Source organism: Centroberyx gerrardi, chromosome 1 (assembly GCF_048128805.1).
Source record: "Centroberyx gerrardi isolate f3 chromosome 1, fCenGer3.hap1.cur.20231027, whole genome shotgun sequence".
NCBI lineage: Eukaryota > Metazoa > Chordata > Actinopteri > Beryciformes > Berycidae > Centroberyx > Centroberyx gerrardi.
In genome coordinates, this window is record NC_135997.1 from 6,375,915 (window position 1) to 6,397,361 (window position 21,447).

Consider the following 21,447-nt stretch of genomic DNA (forward strand, 5'->3'; position numbering starts at 1 on the left):
TCACACCAGGAGCCGGATTCCCAGTGACGCCATAATTCCAACCTTCGGGTCAAAAGTGGAAGTGAGAGCAAGAGCATTTAAAGAGAAATCTCTTAGGTTTTGTGAAAAGCCTTGAGCAGTCAAAGGCACTTTCATTGATGTGCGGATGCGTCTCACATATTGGGAGATGCATTATGCATCGCTGTGAGTAGAAGTTCAGGTTGAGGTGCGCGGGGGGGGGGGGGGGGGGCGTTGGGAGGTGGGGGCTCAGGAACACAGAGGAGTTGAGGGAGTTGGGGAAGTCATTATGCACAACTGCAGTCCAAACACGGTCAGTAGGCGGTTTCTCCACCTCAGCTCACATGGAGAGTTTATCTTCATCTGCTGACTGCAGCAGTCAATTATCACTCTCATTACTTTAGAACTGAGTAATTGCACCGGCATACTGCAGAAACAGGCCGAAAACTGCCCAAGTTCAATTAGACAGTACACTTTAATTTGGAAATTTTAATGCAGTTTGATTGTAGTGATGAAAACGTCCCCTGGTATTTGAACACTTTTTGAGCAGCAGCACAAAATCTGACACAGGTACAGTTACAAAGTCAAGCAGAACCGCACTGAAAAACTCGGAAAACATGTTTGCATTACATACAACACTGAAGGATCCATTTGGTGTGGATTCATTTTATTACCCTCCTGTGTCCACTGAGCAGGTACGCTAACGATAAAGCTGTCGCTAGAACCTGTGAAGTTGTCATGGCAACCTGCACCCTGCACACCCCACCCCCACTGCCCTCTTATAGCCTGTGATAAAGGCAGAGACTCCGACACTAACAGCCTGTGTTGGAGCTCTTAGCTTTCACAAGCCGCCTAGCATCGGTGCTGCACTTTCAATGTATGATCAGAGCTCATGTTGGAAAATGAGATGTCACACAAAAGCAGTCTAGAAACATACAAACACAAATCAAACGTGTGTGCGAACATTCACACACTCACAGGCACACACACGCACGCGCACGGGTGCTCGTATGCACACACACACCAGGCGCTGAGGTGTCTGGAGAGTAGAGATAGGGCTCTCTCCATCAGCCACTCCAACTACCCAGTGGACCTAATCAGTCAGTGAATACACGTAAAATGGAGGCTGTCATCTACCTCCAGCCCACCAGACTCCCTGGCGACACTTTTCTCCCGCCGCCTTCCTCCAGAGAAAAAAAAGAAAAAAAAAGATGGATCTTTCCCCGCAGCTCCATCCTCGCCCAAGTTTTCCCACCTCGCATTTTCCCAGCCGTTGTATTTTCTAGTCTTGATTTCTGCTCTCAGTCTCATCTGCAGCGGCTGAAATACATCAGGTTTTAACGGAATCACTGTTATTTTCCTTTTTCATTACTCGTGCTCCAAGGGTAGCTGAATGTTTTCATTTTTCAGCTCAACATATGATTAATGCACCTTTAGCAGAACTGCGGGGTCGCAACAGTCTCCGTTCTCCTTTATCTACAACCCTTCCCGTCTTGTCGCCTGCGTCCCTCCCGCCGCCCGCCACAGACGGATGAAAATCAGGGTAATGGAAGACCGCTGTGACCCTGACCCTGCTTCCGGGTCGGGGCCATCCGTCATGCCGACGACCCCGGCACTCAGCGGCGAGGCAGCACGTAATTGGTCATAAGGGGGGGAAGCACCTGCACATGGACACAGACTTGGCTAAGACTCTCACACACACAAACACCCACACCGACAAACAGAAAGATAAAAGAGGAAAGATAAAAAAAAGAGGAAAACAATGACATGTTTGATGCGTTTCTTTCTGGAGGTTGCCGTTAGAATGGAGGAGATATTTTTGTTGTTGTTTTTGAGATTTATTGCTGTTTGTTTGCCGTGTTTGCATTTTACGACTTGCGCAGCCACTGTGGAACTGCAAAATGGGCGAGTGGAGAAGAAGCTCCTTGAAAATAAAAAAGAAAAGAGCATGGGGGAGGCTGAGAGGATAATAGAGGCAAAATGGAGGGTTGAGAGAGGGATAGTAAAGAGAAAGAGAGAGAGAAAGAGAGAGAGAGAGCGAGAGCGAGATACTTTTGGGCAATGTGAAAAGAAACACTGATTGAATGAGATGGAAGAATGCAGACAGCTCAGTCCTCTCCCAGGTGGCAGGTCACTAGAGCAAGTGTGTGTGTGTGTGTGTGTGTGTGTGTGTGCGTGTGTGTGTGTGTAGAAGTCATCTGATCTGGCTATATCTCTAAGTGTGTAGTTGGGAACAGATGGGCCTTTGAGATAACTTTTTTTTTTTTGCCCTGGATCATCCCCCTGTTTGTGTGTGTGTGTGTGCGTGTGTGTTGCAACACGGCCACCGTTTCACTAACACACACCTGCGATAAGCAAAAAGCCACTTGACCCCGACTCAATGTCACCATCGATCGCTCTAAAGACCCCCACACTACAACAACACAGGTTTTGGGATGAAATCAGCACATCGGCATCATGTGACATCACGACAACACCCATTATTACACAGCTTTGTAGCATACTCCATGCTGATTGGCCAATGAATGCATTCTGAGGACTGTTTTATCTGAATGACAGACCGCTGTTCCACATCTAATCATATCACTCTGCAGTCAAGAAGTCCAGTTGATTTTGTTGACTTCAAATCAGATTACCTGGCAACACCTTCTGCCAATAAGACGGTTGTCCTTGGTTACGACAGTTTCCAACATGTATTTTTTATTCAGATAGCACAAAACATTTGATTGCTGGTTAAGCGCTGAACGGCAATCTTAACCAGATTTGTTCACATTGTTATGGTGAATTTTTTTTTTATCTTGTACATGATTGAGGTTGTAATAAAATCATTTTAAATCAATATTTTGTGTCAAATGGTTCATGTATTTGTAAGCGCCACGTAATAAGCATGATAATATACAGTGAGACGGCCATTATCGCAAAATAAGCCCCCGGGTTTTGATCGCCCTGTCGGGGCTTATTTTGCAATAATGGCCGGCTCACTGTACATTATCCCTTATGTATGTGTGTGTGCTGACAAACACCCATACAAATAAACTCTCCAATGTGTCAGTGGAAGCGTTACATGCACAATGGTGGCAGACAACCTGAAACACTAGCTGATGCAGTGTGTGAGTGCAACCGACATGAAAGTAGCGTTGATAAATAGGATGAAAAGAAAGCGCTGGATGTGAGGCGTCACTACACAGGCAGATGCCTAAAAGGGGAGTCGCACTACAGCAGATTACTCAGCTGACTGGTCTACCAAACGGCATAAAGCATGAATGCATGTGTCCAAGCAAAATTATATTTTCTGTAACTGTGCAAAGTTCTTGCGTTTTGGTAAAATATCCAATTTAAAGCATTTCAACTGCAAATTAAGAGCATATAGGGCATGTTAGAGGGTATGTGCATTCATGTTTAGGGGATTTCTATTTTTGGTCACCTGAATCCTCCACTAACTGAACCTATGTGTAGTTCTGTTAAAGATGCCACAAATTAAGAAGCAGAAGAAGATAATCCTGGCTAACCACAAATAGCTTTGTGCAATATTTGTGCCATTATGGGCTTTTATCCTGTCAAAAACTCTTAAGCCTGTTTGGTTGACATCCATTTTACATCGTCAAAAAGTGGCTTAAGTTCAATTATTCACAATATGTAAAGATGCTAGATTAATTAATCAGCTGCATGTCCTACCAAGAACAACACAAAGGACTTTCTGTGCAATGGTGACGCAATCATCCTCTTTCACCATTTTGAGGCTGTCATGTCTTGGGGGTGCGACGCCCCCCCAAAAACAGATTAAAATACATCAAAAACAGGATTAAAGAATCTGCCGACACCCCTAAATCCTTCAAAGGGCACCCGACTCTATCAAAGGATAAGCACGCTTAAATATGAGGCGACAGACATGACACGTGAAGAGTGTGTTCATTTTTATAATTTCTACTTCTGTGGGGGAGGAGGGGGGAATTCAGTGCAACATGATATCAAAGCAGAGTGATAAGTGGCTTTGGCTATCTTTCTATAGCACAGTAGCCTATAGGTGAGACAGAGAGAGGAAGAGGAAAAAAGACAGAAATAGAGGGGAGAGGGCAGAGAGAAGAAGAAAGAAAGCCGGAGCAGACGGGGCAGGTACAGTTGAATAGAAAACCGTCTCGTCCGCCTAAGCAGGGGTCAGGAATCAAACAAAACAAAGAGACTGCAAGATTGAGGTAGAGAGAGAGAGAGATGAAAATGAGTTCTCTATTTTCTCATTTGGGGGTTTCCCTGTTGAGCGGTGGTGAGGTGGGGCTCACCTCAAACCCTCCTTAAGGAGGGGCGAGTTCAAAGAGCGCCGTGGGGCGGAGGGAGAAGACCAGACAGTTGAGACGGGATTCTCATTACTCCCGTCTCGCTCTGCGTCCCGGCTATCACCACTGTATGCCGCTCTCTCCCCCTCCCTCTCTCTCTCTCTCTCTCTCTGCCCTATAATTTCTCTCCCCCTCCCTTTCTCCTTTTTTCTCTCACCGAGACTCAAACTGAATACATAAGAACATGCCCAGCTAGGCCACACGCCCCTCTCTTTCTCTCTGTCTGTGTCTGGGCATGTGTTGCTACACTATCCGACGATGCACACAGGCTAAAACACACAGAGGCAGGCTGGGCGACAAAGCGAGGGGATAGAGGGAACACATGGGAGAGGGAGAGACACCGGCTGCATTTACATGCGCACAATAATGCGACTATTACCAGCAGTCTGAGTGAGACAAAAGTACGATTAAGCTGTTTACACTACCCTTATTTTCTGGTTTACATGTGATGTGGTTATTGCGAGTACTGTCTTTATAAAATACTCACAATTTTTAAAGAGTAACTAAACCCAAATCTGTGTAAACCCTGACATCTAATGGTAAAAAGCATGCTAATGAAATCGCCGTCTGCTATTGGCTGATCTTTGGTTGTCAGGTGATGTTACCACCTGCTGAAGGTGACATCACCTGGCACCAAAGACCAGCCAATAGCAGATGGAAATTTCACTACCGTGCATTTTACCATTAGATGTCAGGATTTACACAGATTTGGGGTTGGTTACTCTTTAAAAATTGTGAGTATTTTATAAAGACAGTACTCGCAATACACAGATTTGGGTTTGGGGTTTAGTTACTCTTTAAACTGGAGTACTCCACATATGTTACTGCAATTACACTTACTCTAAGAACATCAGTCAATCAGAGTATGGTGTTTACATGGGTCCTGCTTTACTCGCATTGTTGTCTTAATCGCATTACAAAAGCATTTTTGTGTGTGTAAATATGGTCACAGAGAAAAAAGAAGGAAATCTAGAGAGAGAAGCAGCTTGGGAAGGCGGAGAGGTGAAGCTGAGCAGAGAGTCACGGTGGTGGCGGCGGTGCTGGAGGTGGAGGGGGGGGGGGGGGTCTCCTCTAGAAGAACAAGCCCCACGTCTCCCAGCAATCAATCCTAGATATTACCCCGGCATTTGTCCGCCACGCTCCACGCCACGCTAGCCGTCGTTACATCTCAGAGGTCACGCCCACCCCGCCCCCGCCCTCGTTCCCTCCTGCCTGCACCATCGTTCTGGGTCTGATGGCGGCCTAATGGCCTGCTCTCTCTACGCTGCAATTAACCTCTTTATTGGCCACCTGCCAGCCAGCTGGAGATACATCATTGGCTCTGTGTGTATGTGTGTGTGTGTGTGTATGTGTGTAAGAAGGGCCATAAATACAAACGCTTAATGTGCATGACATTTGCGCATGTATGACTTGTGTGTGTACAGTCGTTACTGTTTTTACGTCTGTGTGAATTTCTGAGCGCTTGTTTCAGTATATACGCGTGTCTGTGTGTGTGTGTGTGTGTGTGTGTGTGTAATAGCAGATAGATTTCACCTGCTCCCCTCTCCGAGTAGGAATTGATTGAATCTAACATCCCATCATAGTTGACCCAGGTAGATCCCACTGGCTGTGAGGCTGTTTGATAGCAGAACTCATCCTAGCATAGCAACCATACGAGTCCCTTCTGCATTAAACATGAATGCGGCTTTGCTGACAGGAATTGATGAAGCGCCAGGCAGGATTGTCTACTGTCCAGCTACGCTTGAAATGACTCGAAGACACACACACACACACACACACACACACACACCAGCGTCTATTCAATTCACGCATATTTGTTCACACAGACGCAGACACTCCTATTCCGAGTCTCTATCTCTAATGCACACACACAAAAGCACGGAAACACTGAGGCGTTCTGGTGAGCTGTTTGATGCTGATGTGCTGAAATGACCTTAAGGTCAGTAGATTTCCCATGGTGATGGTGAGGTCAGCCTATATGTGACAAGAGTAGGAACAGGCTGTGGGAGCCACACACACACACAGCCAGACACTAATTATCTACTATCACCACCATCGAATTCAACACTAATAGAATTTGTGCAAAGGCTGAAAATGTCTAGAGCATGTGTTCAATTGAAATAAAATGGTGCTGTAAGTCTATTAAGTGTGATCAAACACATACTATGTTTTTGCAGCACCCAAACTGTTATGGAATTAATTTCAACTGACAATTCCTGCATTGACCAAAGCCCCTTATGTTGCTGCAGGGGGATCAGCTAGTAAGACAGGCTGTACCAAGAGGAAACAAGTGAACACGTTGTCCCCCACAAACGATGCGGGCAGCCCTTAGGCCAATCGGTAACAAGCGTTATCCCTCCAAGTTTCATCAAAATCAGAAACAAATCTGATGTCTATGTGTATGGCCTATTCTGTGTCATTCCCCATATATTGTTTACTTTCTCCTCAGATGGGAGAGAAGGGATAGGGTTTGGTTTAGAATGTTCTATATAAGATAGAATAAAGGGAGAAAACATTACAAATAAAAAAAAATGTCACTGTACAATGTGTATTTCTATGTGCATTTTTCTCCAATAAATCGTTGTTCAAGGAAACAAAAAACAAAACAAAACCATCAGCAACTAATCCCTAAATGATAGCGTCCGCATCCCCCAGGACCAATCAGTGTATTTTTTAAATGCTGAAACGCTGTGAAGATGCATCATCCCTCCATGTTTTGTCAAAATCAGACTCGTCCCGCGGTGTTTGAGATCTCACCTAACAGATCACGTTTGACAGACGCGTACAGTACAACTGCTCCTACTCTATGGGTGAGAAAGCAAGAACCTTTTCCGCCTCTCCAGGCAATATGCTAGCTCATTACCTTGCAATTTAAAAAGGTTGTGACAAGAAACACAGAATCGCAGTCAAAGACTGTAACTTCACACAGGCACTCGGTATCAGAGAGGCTTACACTCGACTATCCTATTGTCAACAAGAAGCCTCTCTCCAGCGTCTTTCTACCTGGCAGAGCAGCACTGAGGGGAAAGCACACAGTAATTGCATTCTGCTGTTCCTCTGGCTGCAAATTGAATTTCGGGGTGCGACTCGACTCCAAACACCTAATAATCCCACGCCACTTGCTGTTCCCAAACTGAACAAGGTCACATTGTAGGCCGGGCAACAAAAGAAAAAAAAAAACAGACCCTTTTGCACGCATTTATCCAGTGGGGGCAATGCGTGCAACATCCAGCTAGATGCCAAAGCTTATAGAAGAGAAAGTACAAATGGAAAACAATTCAAGGACAAAGAAAACAACATGGGAAAGCAACTGAAGGACCTTTTCACATATACAGATGTTATGTGGGTGTGTATTTGCAGTGTAGGCTTGGAGTGGCAAACATTTTGAAGAGATGGTTTAAGATGGAAACCTTAAACCTTAAATGCAGGTTTTTATTTCTTCAAACCTGACAGTGAATATGGGGGACGATATATAAAAGTAAAACACTTTCTAAAAAGGCTCCATCTGAAGACTTAACAAAGTTTGACAGTGTTCAGCTGTTCATTAAATGCTATTAATCAAATCTATATGTACATGAGAGGCATTTTACATACCATTCATTTTCTTTTTCTTACCTATTGCTAATACCACCTCTCACACACTTTAAACTTCCTTTAAGCAATTCACTCATTTCCAATTCCTCCCTTGGTCTGAGGTTTTTTGACAATAATGAAAAATTTAAACCAACTCTAACTCAAAGCACTAAATTTGTCATTCCAAACAAGTTCACAATGTTAAGATGCTCCAAAAAAAAGAATCATCAAGGACAATTGTGACAATGTGTTTTTAACGACAAAGTTTAAGGTGTACAGGACAGCCTGAACAAAGTTAATCTATTAATGAGGCTGGTGGGTCTTGCAGTCTTACCTGCTACAGAGAGGCGTGCCGTGCGGCTGGAGATGGATCCCAGGTTGTCGATGGTGGCCACGCACTGGTAGGTGCCCTCGTCCGGCTTGTTGTGCTTGGAGTGAACCACCTGGGTGATGAGCAGCGAGCCGTCGGGCAGCACGCGTCGCCTCTCGTCTGAAACCAGGCTCATGAAGGTGCCGTCCTTCTTCCACTCGATGCGCGCCGGCATGGCCGCGTCGCTGTGCGCCGAGCAGTTGAGCAGAGCCGGGGCGCCGCGTACGGCCAGCGTGTCCTGGGGCTCCACCGTGAACCAGAAGGGGCTGAAGGGCTGCGCCGTCGTACCTGCAGGGAGACAGAGCGGAGCGGAGGAGTTAGCTCAATGTATAAGATGTATAATGTAGAAGACGGTATAACAGGATCAATGAGACCTGTACGGCGACTGGTAATAAATCAGTAGGTATATGTTACATGGTACAAGTCTAAGAGCATCTGTATCTGTCAACACAGACAGAGGATGCAGCCTAGGATTACATGGGACTAGCTGCTTTTTTTTTTTTTTTTTTTTTTTTTTTTTTTTTTTTAGTTCAACCACATCATCTTCCAAGATGTTTGTGACTTCAACAGCACATTTTAAAACTCATTCTGTTAAATGTGCCAACGGAAAAAGCACCGACTGGCCAAAACAACAAGAACCTCCAAACACTGAATGAAATGTTCAAAAAGGAAAACATCTTTTTGTTCATTCTGTCTTTTCAGCCTCTGTGTTCAGTCCGTCCCCAGGACTCCACGAGCCTTTTCATTAAGAAACCACAAGCCCCGCTGGAATTGGATGGGAGGAACTGACAAATTTAACTCAGTCTAGCCTCCCTGGCAAGAGAATATCACGTCCTGCTTTATTACAGGGAGAGAGAGCAGGGAAGGAGTTAACACTTTGGAACGTGGTTGCCATTTCCTTTTTCTCAAGCAAAAATGGTAAAATCGCACCGACATGGATAGTGCCAAAGTCAGAGTAAGTGCAATTGCTTTGCATTTGTCCTCATCCATTATTCAAACGTTCCCACCCTAAGAGTCACACAGTGGTATTGTTTAGATAAATAACACCAATTATCAGTTCTGCTGGCATGGGGGAGAGCTAGAAAAATAATTAAGGGGGTCTGAAGGTATTTTAATAATGCAACGAATGGAGTAAAATAAGTGGCTGAATGTTAAATGCAGTTTAAAATATGCCGCTCTCTTCCAAGGAAATGGCAGGTCTCCAGAGAGGAAGAGAGCAGAAAGAGGGACAGAAAGAAAGGAAGACAGAAAAAGAGAGCGAGGAGGGAGAGAGAGAGAGGAAGAGAGAGAGGCTACGTCTATGGTTCAGCTATTTAACTACCAGGAGGTAATTTCTCTACCTCGCGGTGCCAGGTCCCTAGTGTGAGATCCAAAGAGAGAAGCAATGTAATGTGCAGTATCCATTACAGTGGCAATATGGCTGCTTGTCCTCGCTGCAGTGAGTAAACTTGGAAGCACACACACAATTATAACAATAGGCTGCAGAGAATCACTGAATTGAATACATATTTGCCACTTCCACACTGGGAAATAAATGTAAGACAACATGGTATTCCAGTTCAGCTGTTCCATGGCTGTTATTTATCCAAGCATTGACGGGGAAGACTAGAATAGGTGAGGGAGTGAGAGTGCCCTCATTCTGTCTCAGCGGCCAGTGTTGGACCTCGGCCACTCTGTCTGTCTGCAGCATCCAGGCCAGACTGATTAGCAAGGCCCTTTGCTCTAAGAAGACAATCTAGCAGCCTAATGCTATTGGCTACTGCCTTACTTAAGTCGTCTTACAGCTGCTTTACTGGCATTGTAATAAAATAGTAAGGCTGGCAACTTTCGAAGCTGAACATGGTTTACCTGAGGTTACTGCATGTAATGTGCAGCTGCAGGCTAGATACAGGTGGAACTAAATTAAGGGCTACCAGAGTGTCTTGGGTCTGTTGATGCAAAGACAGCAACTTATTATTGTTTTCTTACTTGCCTTTCTCCTCACTAATTCAAAGTGCCAAGACATATTTTGTTTTGAAAACTGCCTCAGGCAGAAGGAGGATGTTATGCTAACACTTAGCAGTAAGAGTGGTTTAAAATTCAACTGAAGCAAACGGCTGATTTCAGGAAATCTATAAATCCAGTGGCGCCATGTGTGTATATATTGGGCAGACTGTGACACCAGCAAGTGTATTTCACTGGAAGTGTACATGACAGATGGAGAGAGACCGGCGTGGAGTAGCGGCGGGGGGAATTCGTCACTCCTGCAGGCCAGAGGCACCATGGCATGCTTAATCATCTCTGCTTTACGCTGCTGGAACAGTGTGTGTGTGGGTGGGGCAGGGCTTCCAGGCCCGAATCTGCCACTTTTCAAGCCAAAAGACTGTCTTCAGCTGCTCTCCATCTGAGGAGGAGGCTGGATGGGGCTCGGAGGTCCTGCGGCATCCTACCGGAGCCAAAAGAGTCGCCTCTAGCAGCTTTTTTCCCCGTCGTAGGAGCAGTAGGGGAGGGCTTAGCCTCAGCTTTACTCGCGCCCAAAATGGCCGACCATCTGCTTTCAATTGCAGACACAACATCCACTGTCAGCAGAGCGGGGTAAGGCAGAGAGAAGAGGATGGGAGTGGGGGTGGAGGCGGGGGGGGGGGGGGGGGGGGGGGGGGGGTGGACGTGTTGGTAGGGTGGGTGGAGTGGGGATGGGGGTGGAGGTGGGCAGTTTGTGTTGACCTGCACTCACTCTCTTTCTCACAACACCCAACAAACCTCCACCTCCAGCCACCTGGAGTCATTTATCTCCAAAACCTAATCCTGGATTAATAGAATTCCAATAGACAATAGATAATAGATAATTAAAAATAGTCGAGGATGGGGCTGATTTCAGCTGTGAAACTGGTCCATTCTATTTTGAGAAAATGAGGTGTAATGGGTGAGAGCACACACTGAATTTTTAACTTCCCACTGTGTTTACACACTTCGTGGGCCCCATAGGAATAACAACAAAGCCCAAATATCAATTCAGGTTTCTGAACTTATATCGTAAGCAATTTCGCCAAGATAGCTAGAAGATGGAGTGCACTGTGTATAGTTCTATCCAAAAAGTTTTTGGTTATCATTAAAAGGTTAACGAGCCCAAATGCTGGAGAAAAGAACATTAAAGGCTAGCATCAGACAAAACATGAAAGAACCCCAATTCTGGCAGCCTATGAATATAAGACAAGCGAAGACGAGCTTTAAGAACACAAAAATACACTTTGTTTTGACAGGGGTTAATTAATATTTTATCAATACAGTAGACGCTTTTTCCTCAAAAGAACAAGAAGCAAGAGACTTAGTATGACATCATGAGAGGAGACCCAGGACGCTTATGTAGGTTGGCAAAGCCTGTCCTGCCTCTTCCTCTGAAGGAGGGAGGAGGAAGACAGGCAGACAGACAGGCTAAATGAGCTGGATAAAGCCTACATCCTAGCAGGAGGGTAAGGATCTCTATCTGCAACATTTAATTGAGAACAAGTTCAACACAAAAGTAAAAGATTCTTGTACCAACAAAAGACCAGCTTCAACTTTTCGGTCAAAGACAAGGAAAAGTTTTACTCTTCGGCAGCTAACAAGGTGAATTCAGTTGTGAGTTACAGGCCTGGAAAGGATCCCTAATGAATACAGAACAGACAGAAAACTCAACACTGCATTTCCTCTCATACATCTTCAAGGTGCGGGTGAAATATCAAACCAAAACTTTGCTAAAACAGAGCAGAATGAAAAGAAAGAGCACTAACTAAAATGCATTAGAACAAAAGGATTCTGCCTCTTATTTAGACACAAACTTTTTTAGCCTTTTAATGCGCTCATCAATATGCATGGCTCCAGACGACCGCCTTGCACTGTTTACTAGGTAACACAAAGTAAAACAGAACAAAATTCAGCGTTTTTTTTTTCTTGCCGTTTGCAAACAAATGAGTGCCACATCTTAATGGCAAGACTTTATTGGTGCTGAAATAGTGCTGGCTTTCATTTCACAGCTGCAGAGTTAAAGAAGGAGGGCCTGTGGGTAGAGGAAGGGGGTGTCAGAAACCACATTACAGTGAGGGAAGTCTAATCTATTCAGGCCTAGTGGTGTGGGAGCCCCCGTTTGTCTTTGAAAAATAGGAACCACCGCACCGGGCAACCAGTGAGAACGAGGGAGCGGGGAGCAAGGGGCTAGAAAATGAGGTTGTCTGCTTGATAAGTATGGGCTGTTACCTCTGTCCCAAATCCACTTTGCTCAGCAGTCATAAAAGGTTTGGGAGCCCAGCTTACGGCGCTGCCCTGATATGCTCCCTAGCTCTCTCTCTCTCTCTCTCCTTCTCTCCTAGTTTCTCCCTCGCTCGAAAGAGATAGAATGGAGATGTTGAACAAGTGCTGCATTCCCCAACTTGAGCCTGTGTTCAAAACATGCCTTGAGAGACGTTACAGAGCTTGCAGCCAAGGCGAAGTGTGTGTGCGCCTAGCGTGTGTGTGTGTGTTCACAGAGGAGCATCAGAATGTGGGCTGCACATTTTCAGGATCTTTTCGGTTGAAGGTTTGGCAAACTGTGGACTGTGCCTGCAGTGGATGACTCACTTCTGTGACACACATTCTGTGACAAGGATCGATTTCTATTTCGGTACCAATCCGTCTTATGATCTTTTATTGGGGGGAGGGGGGGGCGGGGGGGGGGGGGGACGGAATTGTGCGCAATTTCAATAGTAGCTTATATGGTCAATCTCACAAAGGCATGTTTAATGCCCCAGAAAAAAAGAAGGGTGGATGGGGGTCTGCTCTCCGCACAAAGACCCCCTATTCTCCCCTTGGCCCAGCAGGAAGCCTCCTCCCCCATCGACCCACCGTCTGAGAGCAGCCATATTGACTGGTCTCCTTATCGAGCCGCTCTTGAGACAGAGCAGACCACTCTCAAAACCAGCCGCATTTTCAACAACAGAGCCTCTCTATGGCTTGGACTGGTGGACAAGGAAATCCTGTACATGCTTAAAATAGTAAATGCACTTGATATGCATTTACAGCCACTGCAAATTGGGAATTGCAATGGAGTTCATTTTTAGCATGAGGGAATAAGATTATCACACTCTTGGCTCTGTATTTCTATCCTTCCTTTCTTATGTTGCTTCATTGGATTCCTGAGCTGTATGACCTTGTATGGAAACACAAAGCTAAGAAGAATAAATCATTAAGAATGGAGCACGGATGAATGGAAATCTTGCAGTCAGGTAAAGATAGAACGGGAAGACACTTTTGTAATGAACAGCAGCTCCTTCTCCTCCTCTGCTGCCTCTCAGGCCTTTCCATCTCTCCACTGTTAGTCCTTCCACCCTCAGTGTCACACTCTCCTAAGTGGGACTGATGGAAACGGCCGTCTCTGCTTCCCTATCACGCTTTTCCCCCCACTCTCCTCCGAGTCTTTGCACTTCCATTGTGTCTGCATTTTTTTCTCTCTCCCTCTGCAGACTCGCCTTCATCTTTCCATCTCTCCAACTCCTTTTTCAAGCCCATCTGTCACCGGGAAACGCATCAGGGACTTAACAGTTATGTTGGAGACCTAACTTAGAGCGGAGCGGAGGTGGGGTGTCTTTTAGAACAGGAGAAGGTGCTAAACCTAACTTGCTTTATTAGAGGTGTCTATAAAAAACATAAAAGGTGTCCTCTTCTAATCAAAAGACCACCACATGGTTCCCGTTAAGGATTGGAGTGGCTGCAACTTGAGGTGGCTGAAGTGGCTTGCAACGAGCGCAGGGGCAAAATGTTTGGCATAGATATTGAAAAAGCAAGAGCTTTGTTGGTTATTGAGCTTGACATTCATGTACTTGACTTGAAATGAGTCGAAGAAGAAAAATTGTGAGTAGAAACACCCATTTACCTTCCAAGTATAAAGAGGCAAGGTGAGAGGGGCCGAATTATTTAGATAGATTCGTGTTTTCAGCGCTGCAGTCCACAACACCACACTGTGAAGATATAAACTGCCCCTTGAAACGAGACCAGAGGCCTGAGAACTGTCAACGTTCGCACATCTCGGCAAAGACAAAGTCCCAGCGCTGAAAGGTGAATATTTACTATGGGCGAAAGGTCACAGCGATAAACAGAAGACCAGGAGCAGCGTGGAGGGACAAGAAATGAATCTCCATTGTTGTTTATAGAGTACAACACTCTTTTTTCCTATCTGTGACAGAATTTTCTCAGGAGTTACAGTGTGCAGCTCAAGTGTCCTCTCTGAGAGCTGATGCCAGGAGCGACGCCTGGCACGTCCGGGGGGGGGGGGGGGGGGGGGGGGGGGATCGGGGGATCGGAGATGCCACAACCCGCTGACTTCGGGATTCTCCACGTTCCCCACAGCCGTTGAGGAAATGAGGGGTCGAGGCCAAGCCATGAAGGGATGGACAAAATGATTGGTATACCCAGCTCACACTGGCTCTCCTGTAATGGCACCCGCTCAACTGGCAGATTAAAAAGGAGGAAAGGATCCAATTTTCTCAGCTCACAGTTCTCTGTCATCCTGTCCGCTCGCTGCCATTGTAAACCTCTGGAGCCCCGGAGAAAACATGACAGGGTCGCAACCGGGGCCGGGTCACCGCGACTACATCGGCTTTGCTTGCACTGAACGCTGCCAAAAAATGTCATTCTAATGAACTCTTTTTAATCAGATGAAGAAATAGATCCTTCTCAAATGATCCGCCGCTTAATAGGATTAGCAACTGCTTTGAGCACAAGTATCCGGCAAAATATCAAATTTAAACGACCATGTCCAATATGCAGCCGCTTACTGGTTGAGTTTTATTCTGGTCCTATGTTATGATGTCTTAACACCTTGCAGTCAATAACATTGGCATGCAGTAGAATACCATACAGAAGTAATTAATGAGTACCCCCCCACCCCCACCCCCACCTCCCTTCTCCAACATACACTCACTTCTCTTCGTTTCCTGTTTTTCCCCTTAGGTGTCCCGGCTAAATCCGAGACCACCTTGGAGCCGGGACTCTCGCCGCAGCGCCCAACAGGGTTCCACTTTAAAATGGCTCAGGACGGTACAGTGTACACAATAAACCTGTCCATGTGTAAGCTGACGCGAAAAACAGCAGGGAGGAAAACCGCTGAAGCTCGCTTCCCCCTCGGCTAAATGGACACTTAGCCGAACAGATAACCTGCCAACGCCACGCTGGGCGCAGCTCCGCCAAGGAAGCAGTGCTGCCCTACAAAGTCTAACAGCAGTAACTACTTTTTGTGCATTTTTAAAGGTCATGACTAAGGGTTCCATTTGATATAAAACTAAATATATACTTAGAAATGCTGTTAAATGACATACAGTCCACTGCTGTACAAGCAAAGGTTTAAGTCATTATTATTTATTCGAGGACCACAATGGAAATATGTCTTTTTGACTTTAATGTGTGTTAAATTATTTGACAATTTTGCTATATGTGTGTGGTTGTGGCCTAAGGGATATCAAACTTATGTATTTTGTAGAGTCTGTCAAATAAAATCAAACAATTCAAGTCATTTTTCTCAGTTTCCCTGTTCACATAGTTGCTGTCCTTTGGAGGGTAGAATGGGAAAAGTCAAACCATGTATTTTACATGAAGCATTATCAGCGGGTTTCAGTTGTAGGTACAGTAAGATGAACACAAGTCTATCACTGCTGGGGAAAGGAGCTGCCCCTTGGCTATAGGAAAGATCCCATCAGGAGCAAATAAATGGCGTGAGGGGTACTAAATTGTGCTAACAACAGCACTGACAAGTGTGTATTTAACTGTACAGATAGGTGGACAGACAAAACTAGGCGGAAAATGACAGAAGACAATTGTATGCGAAAGGAAGACGCAGATTCCAACAGACGAGTGTGTGTTTGAGAGAGAAAGCGCTGCAGGCAGGATTAGGTGGACATGGAAACCTCTCTCACCTCCACTGGATGTGATAATTAACCAACGCTGATTGAGGCTCGCATTCTCCCTCTGTTATCAACGTCCCTACAGGCCCGCGCTGAAGGCTCGGCCCGCTGAGACGACAACAACACACAAGCAAGCGGACTGCGAGAGCCGGTTTGGAGAACGCACGAGGGTACCGCGTGAGGGAATGTCAAAGACGTCACCTCGCCGAGAGTAATTGGGAAGCAAAATAGCAAGAAACAGCATGTTTCTTTGGGCTAAGTGGGCACCAACAGAGCGAGGCGGCAGTCAGACTAAAGGTTAAAACCATCATTTAACGTCAGCATTTCAGATTTAGGCTAACCTTTTTTTTTGCTGTTAGAGGAAATCTTATGTTACTAAAACCTCGCAGACGCCATTATCTGCTATTCTTGAGTAAAATGTTTTTTAAAGTGAACTCTGGAGCAAGCTATCAGGTCTAGAGAAAAACTACACACTTTAAACACTGCTAGGCAAATGCTGCTATTCAGGTGCAACCTTTTGACTTTTAAAAATTCAGATGAAAAGGAGTCACACAAGACGAGGAAGAAGAGTGGAAATTCACATCTACTTTTTGACCCTCAAGACATTATAGCATCATCTGAATAAAACAGACTGTGTGAGGAGAATAATTTGCAAAGCTGACAAGATCAGAGAGTACTACATTATGCTGAGCTGCAGAGAGCGGGTAGTAGTACAAATAACAATGTATGAATGAGTCTAATAGAATAAGTTGGAAACCTTTGAAAGTCAACACACTGCTGACGGAAAAGAGTGATCCTATCAACAATATACAGTAATTAAAATCCATTTGCGTGAAGGGATAACACTAATTACCTCTGAGAATTGGGGGGAAATGGAAAAGTGGAAATAATGCCCGAGTTCCTTTTACACCTTGTGATTTCAGAACATTTTAGTCAGCCATGAGGGGTCGAGTTATCTGATACAGTCGTCATATCAGCGAGCGCTGGGCAAACTTTGCCAGGAAGTAGTCTACATACTGGGCAGATTGAGCAGAGTTCCTCCTTTCCCCATGAACAACAATAGATGAGATAGTCATCTGAGACAGGAAAGCACATTCATCTTGCCGCCCCCCCACCTCCATCCCATCCCCACTAACCCCCCGATACTAAAGAAAATCATGTGGCTGTAATGAGATATCCTATGGATTTTTTAATGAAACACAATATTGCATTCTCTTGCCCCTGGTTTTCTGCAATCACACTCACTCACACACACACACACACACACAAACACACAGGAAAGAAAATCAATATAATCCAGTATGCCTTGCAAAGTCAAACACCCAGCAATTTATCAGCATTGGATTTCAAAGTCTGGGTCTCCGCCAATTTTGTTCTTCTCTGCTGTCATTTTGCATACTTTTTTTTGGGTACTTTTTGCCACAAGAGAAAGGAATGGGAAGCGTTACCTATAATTCCCCACAGAGGATGGTAACAGTCAGTTTCAGCATCTGGTATGAAGAGGCGGAGAGGGAAGTGGGAGTGTTTAGTGCAGTGCAGCTCAGACCAGTCTGCCAGAGGTCACTTCATTTCATTTGATCTCAGCCACTGCCTCTGGCTCCTTTGAGCGGTCAAGTGTGGCCAATCAGCCTCTGATAACAAGCACGATGCCAATTACTGGCCCCAGACACAAAAACATTTCAAACTATCTCAATTTCTGCCCTTGTTAAGATAAGCATCAGCGTGCAAATTCTGTTAATTACTACAAGTTAGAAGAAAGCTGAGTCACAGTCCTCCCCTTTCAAAGTCTTAATGAACATTTACAGAGTAATTACAATACCTTGATTAAGTCTGAGATACAGAAAGCATTACACTGACCAATTACTGTCACCAACAAAAGGAAATGAGAGTATGCTAAGGCTGAACTGATTAGTGTACCAAAATGACTCAACTGATTTTACTGTGCAAAGTAAACAACTTCAAATCCCCCGGCCCAGTCTTTATATATAGTAGTCTTAGTCCTCTTAGTCCTCTGTCTTGCAAATGATCCCACAACACAGTTTCCTTCTCGATAATAATCCCACCCACATCTACCTTTAACCTAGCCTGCAACTACAACATGCCTTCTCTCGAAAACAAATATATATATATATATATATATATATATATATATATATATATATATATATATATATATATATATATATATATATATATATATATATGCAGGATTTTTAATCCATTTCTCTGTTTTGTTCCTCCCGGAGTGAGGGGTTTGGGGCTTCAAAGTGGCTGGTGAGGAGGTGCTGTTAGCGGGCTGCTGATAAAAGAGCAGCCAGTCGCTGCATGTTCACAGCGATTTGGAAGAAACCATTTAACATTGGAGCACAGGAGAGATCAAAGGCTTCCAGCCAACACTGGGGGGAGACTCGATTACTAATTTACTCGAAACCGGATGCTACCCTTCCAAAAAAAAATAAAAAAAAACTTAAAATAACTCTGGACAAAATATCCAGGGCGGCTTACAGAAGGAGGGGGGACAGCAGGAGGGACTGCTATATAAAGACAGTGCAGTAATAATAGTGGAGTTAAGTGTGGTTACAGGGGTTAAGTGTTTGCACCAGGGGCATAGTTGGATTACAAAATGAAGAGGCTGTATGAGGCATAAGGGAAGGCCCCTTGGATATAACTGTAGTGTACAACAGACTGGCACGCTCCCTTTGAGGTTCTGAAAGCACTCATATTTTTCTGGAGTAAATCACTTTATCTGTAGCAAGTGGGCCTTGCTCCCACTTCTGGCCTGCAGGCTTAAACCAATTCCCCAATCTTTCCACTGATATTTCGTAATCTACAGCAAATATATTATTGACCAACACTCAGATATTGCGCAGCAGGTTGTCCTGGTGGCAAAGTAGGCCGAATTTCATACCAAGTATTTGCCATGTTGATTTTGTTTCCAATTCTGTGTTTGAACGCCACCTCCCTCTCTCTCTCTCTCTCTCTGCTCCATATTTCCTGTCACTCTCCACTGGATACTGCCTAGCAAAGCAGAAATGCCATTACAAATGATATTGGGGGGAAAAAAGAATACTGTCCACTAACTGCATTCAATACATCCATGGGTGAGCTACCTGACCTCTCCGCCCAGCCATAGAAGTGACCCGACGTACCAATTATTTGCGATCCGTTCAGAAAGGCCTTTTGAAACCGGGGGGACTTGACGCTGTGCCCTTTGCCAGAAAGTCTGTGCTGAAGTGACAGGGGTTGAGCGAGTGTGTAAAGTCCTGCTAGGCTGCAGAGATAAGCGCGCCTGAATCTGAGCGAAGAGCAGCATCATTAGTGGGGAGTTATTTGCGCTGATGCTATCTCCTTCCCCTCTTCTCTCTCATTCCACCGGGGCGGCCTGCTATGCCATTCCACCGGGGCGGCCCTGGCATTTCGTACATTCGTTTCATACAGTCTGTTCAACCATTACGCCTCTTTGTCTGCACCTTTGTTCCACTGCAGCCGTCTTTTCTCCTCTTCGCGCTACGCCGCCGAGCGTGAGGCCTGCGCCGGTCTCTCAGGGTGTAACTACAACAAAAGAGCGTGGTGGACGTTGTGGTGCTGGTGGCATGAATGGGAGGTGAAGTATGGCATAAATATCACCCATTAACACAGGGATGCATCACCACACACCCACACAAAAACTGCATTCTTGGTCACAGAGACTGGGTTTGACATAAATACATGCATGTGACCTGTGTTAATACCCATGCCGCATTGCAATACGAAAGGGCCTTCCTTTCTTTTTTCCCTGCCCAACGGAGGCTGAACACTCATTACCGAGTGCGCTTATCTCTGCTCTCAGTCCTGTCGGCTCGGACAGCAGGAGCGGCCCAGGCTGTTGTGGATGCTAATGTGGATCATATTGCAGGTGAGGAAGAGGCGCAGTGTGGCAACAGACAGAGTAATGGGCTTTTTGTTGTGCAGTCAAGACATCAGGAAAAAAAAAAGAAAATCCAGCAGGACACGGCAAGGTGAACGTCACTCACTGTGTGTTTGTGTGTGCATCTCAAACAGAAGAAAACAATGTCTCATTTGTTTACACAGAGAATTATGGCTCTGTGGCCTCTATCAGTCTGGCTTAGATAAGAGCTGAATGAAAAAGGGCCTCATGTCCCAGCAGCCACAAAAGGACAGAGTGACTCAATCACAATGAGTATCATTTCTCAATGTCCACTCATGTTTGCAACATTAAAAGGAACATATATAATACTTGGACCGAGGAGTAATTCATAATATACATCTTATTTTGCAATTTAAATGTCTTAGATGATGTGATATTATAAAGGCAATACCAATAGTAACAGGCTGTTCTAACGCCATTTATGGCTTGGCAGATTGCATTGAAAGACTTTATAGTGATTGGTGTAAGTAGAAACGTGTTGTGCTTAGGTCACCCATCTTATATTCACCAGCTTACTGTTCCTTGGGTGAGTGAGCATCAGTTTTGTCATGTTGCCAAGTCAACTAGTTTAGCTAACTAGCTACAACAGCGGCAGATGTGTTTACAGTGTGAGGATTGGATACTGCGTTACTAATCTTCTCAGCGATGGCCTCATTTGTGTACAGTAATTACAAAACACTATCAGAATTAATTTGGCAATGTTAAACCGACGTAACAATGCTATCTGTGTAATTGTGGATGTGTCTCTGAGTTAGCGAGTTAGATAAATGAATCCCATTTCCTGTACACTGAATGATTGTGTCTTAGCCCCATTGTGTGAGGTGATCAAGAGTGTGTATGTGTGTGTGTGTGTGTGTGTGTATGTGACTGTCCAACCACAGAGCGAGAGATTTAGCTCATGAAAGGGAATTCCACCCCCCTTCAGCCCCCCCCCCCCCCCCCCTTATCTCTGCGTCTCCATCTAGCTGCCTCTCTCACAACAAAAACACAGGAAGCAGAGACCTTGGGCACTTGACACTGACGTGATTTGATCAGAGCGGGCTGAAATTCTCTCTTATCTGTCAGCCAAGGTGTGTAAACAGCCGACCACTGGATATGACCAGTATATGTGCGAATGTTTACGGGATATCATAAGCAAGCTGTTTGCAGAGTAATCTGTATCCCGCTGGTCCGAGTTGCCCTCCCCACCCCCACCCCACCGCTTCTGAGGCAAATTGCATTACCAGTAGGGCTTGGGTGAAGTTTCATCACTATTGGCTCAACTATTGGAGGCAAATCTCCTTACTGGCCTACATATTAAGCTCGCTTATCAATCATATCAGTGAGGCACGTATCAAAAGAGCATCAATAAAAGATGAGAGG

At 45.1% G+C, this 21,447-nt stretch overlaps 1 protein-coding gene across 2 annotated transcripts in view; it reads right to left on the minus strand.

The window, feature by feature from the left end:
• The window catches only part of neo1a (neogenin 1a), a 160,000-nt gene that overhangs the window by 94,034 nt on the left and 44,519 nt on the right, over nucleotides 1-21,447 (minus strand). For both annotated transcript variants that reach the window (XM_078285438.1, XM_078285442.1), the window contains exon 2: nucleotides 8,236-8,559. In XM_078285438.1, the coding sequence (XP_078141564.1) occupies nucleotides 8,236-8,559 (324 nt within the window). The remainder of the gene's footprint in view (nucleotides 1-8,235; nucleotides 8,560-21,447) is intronic.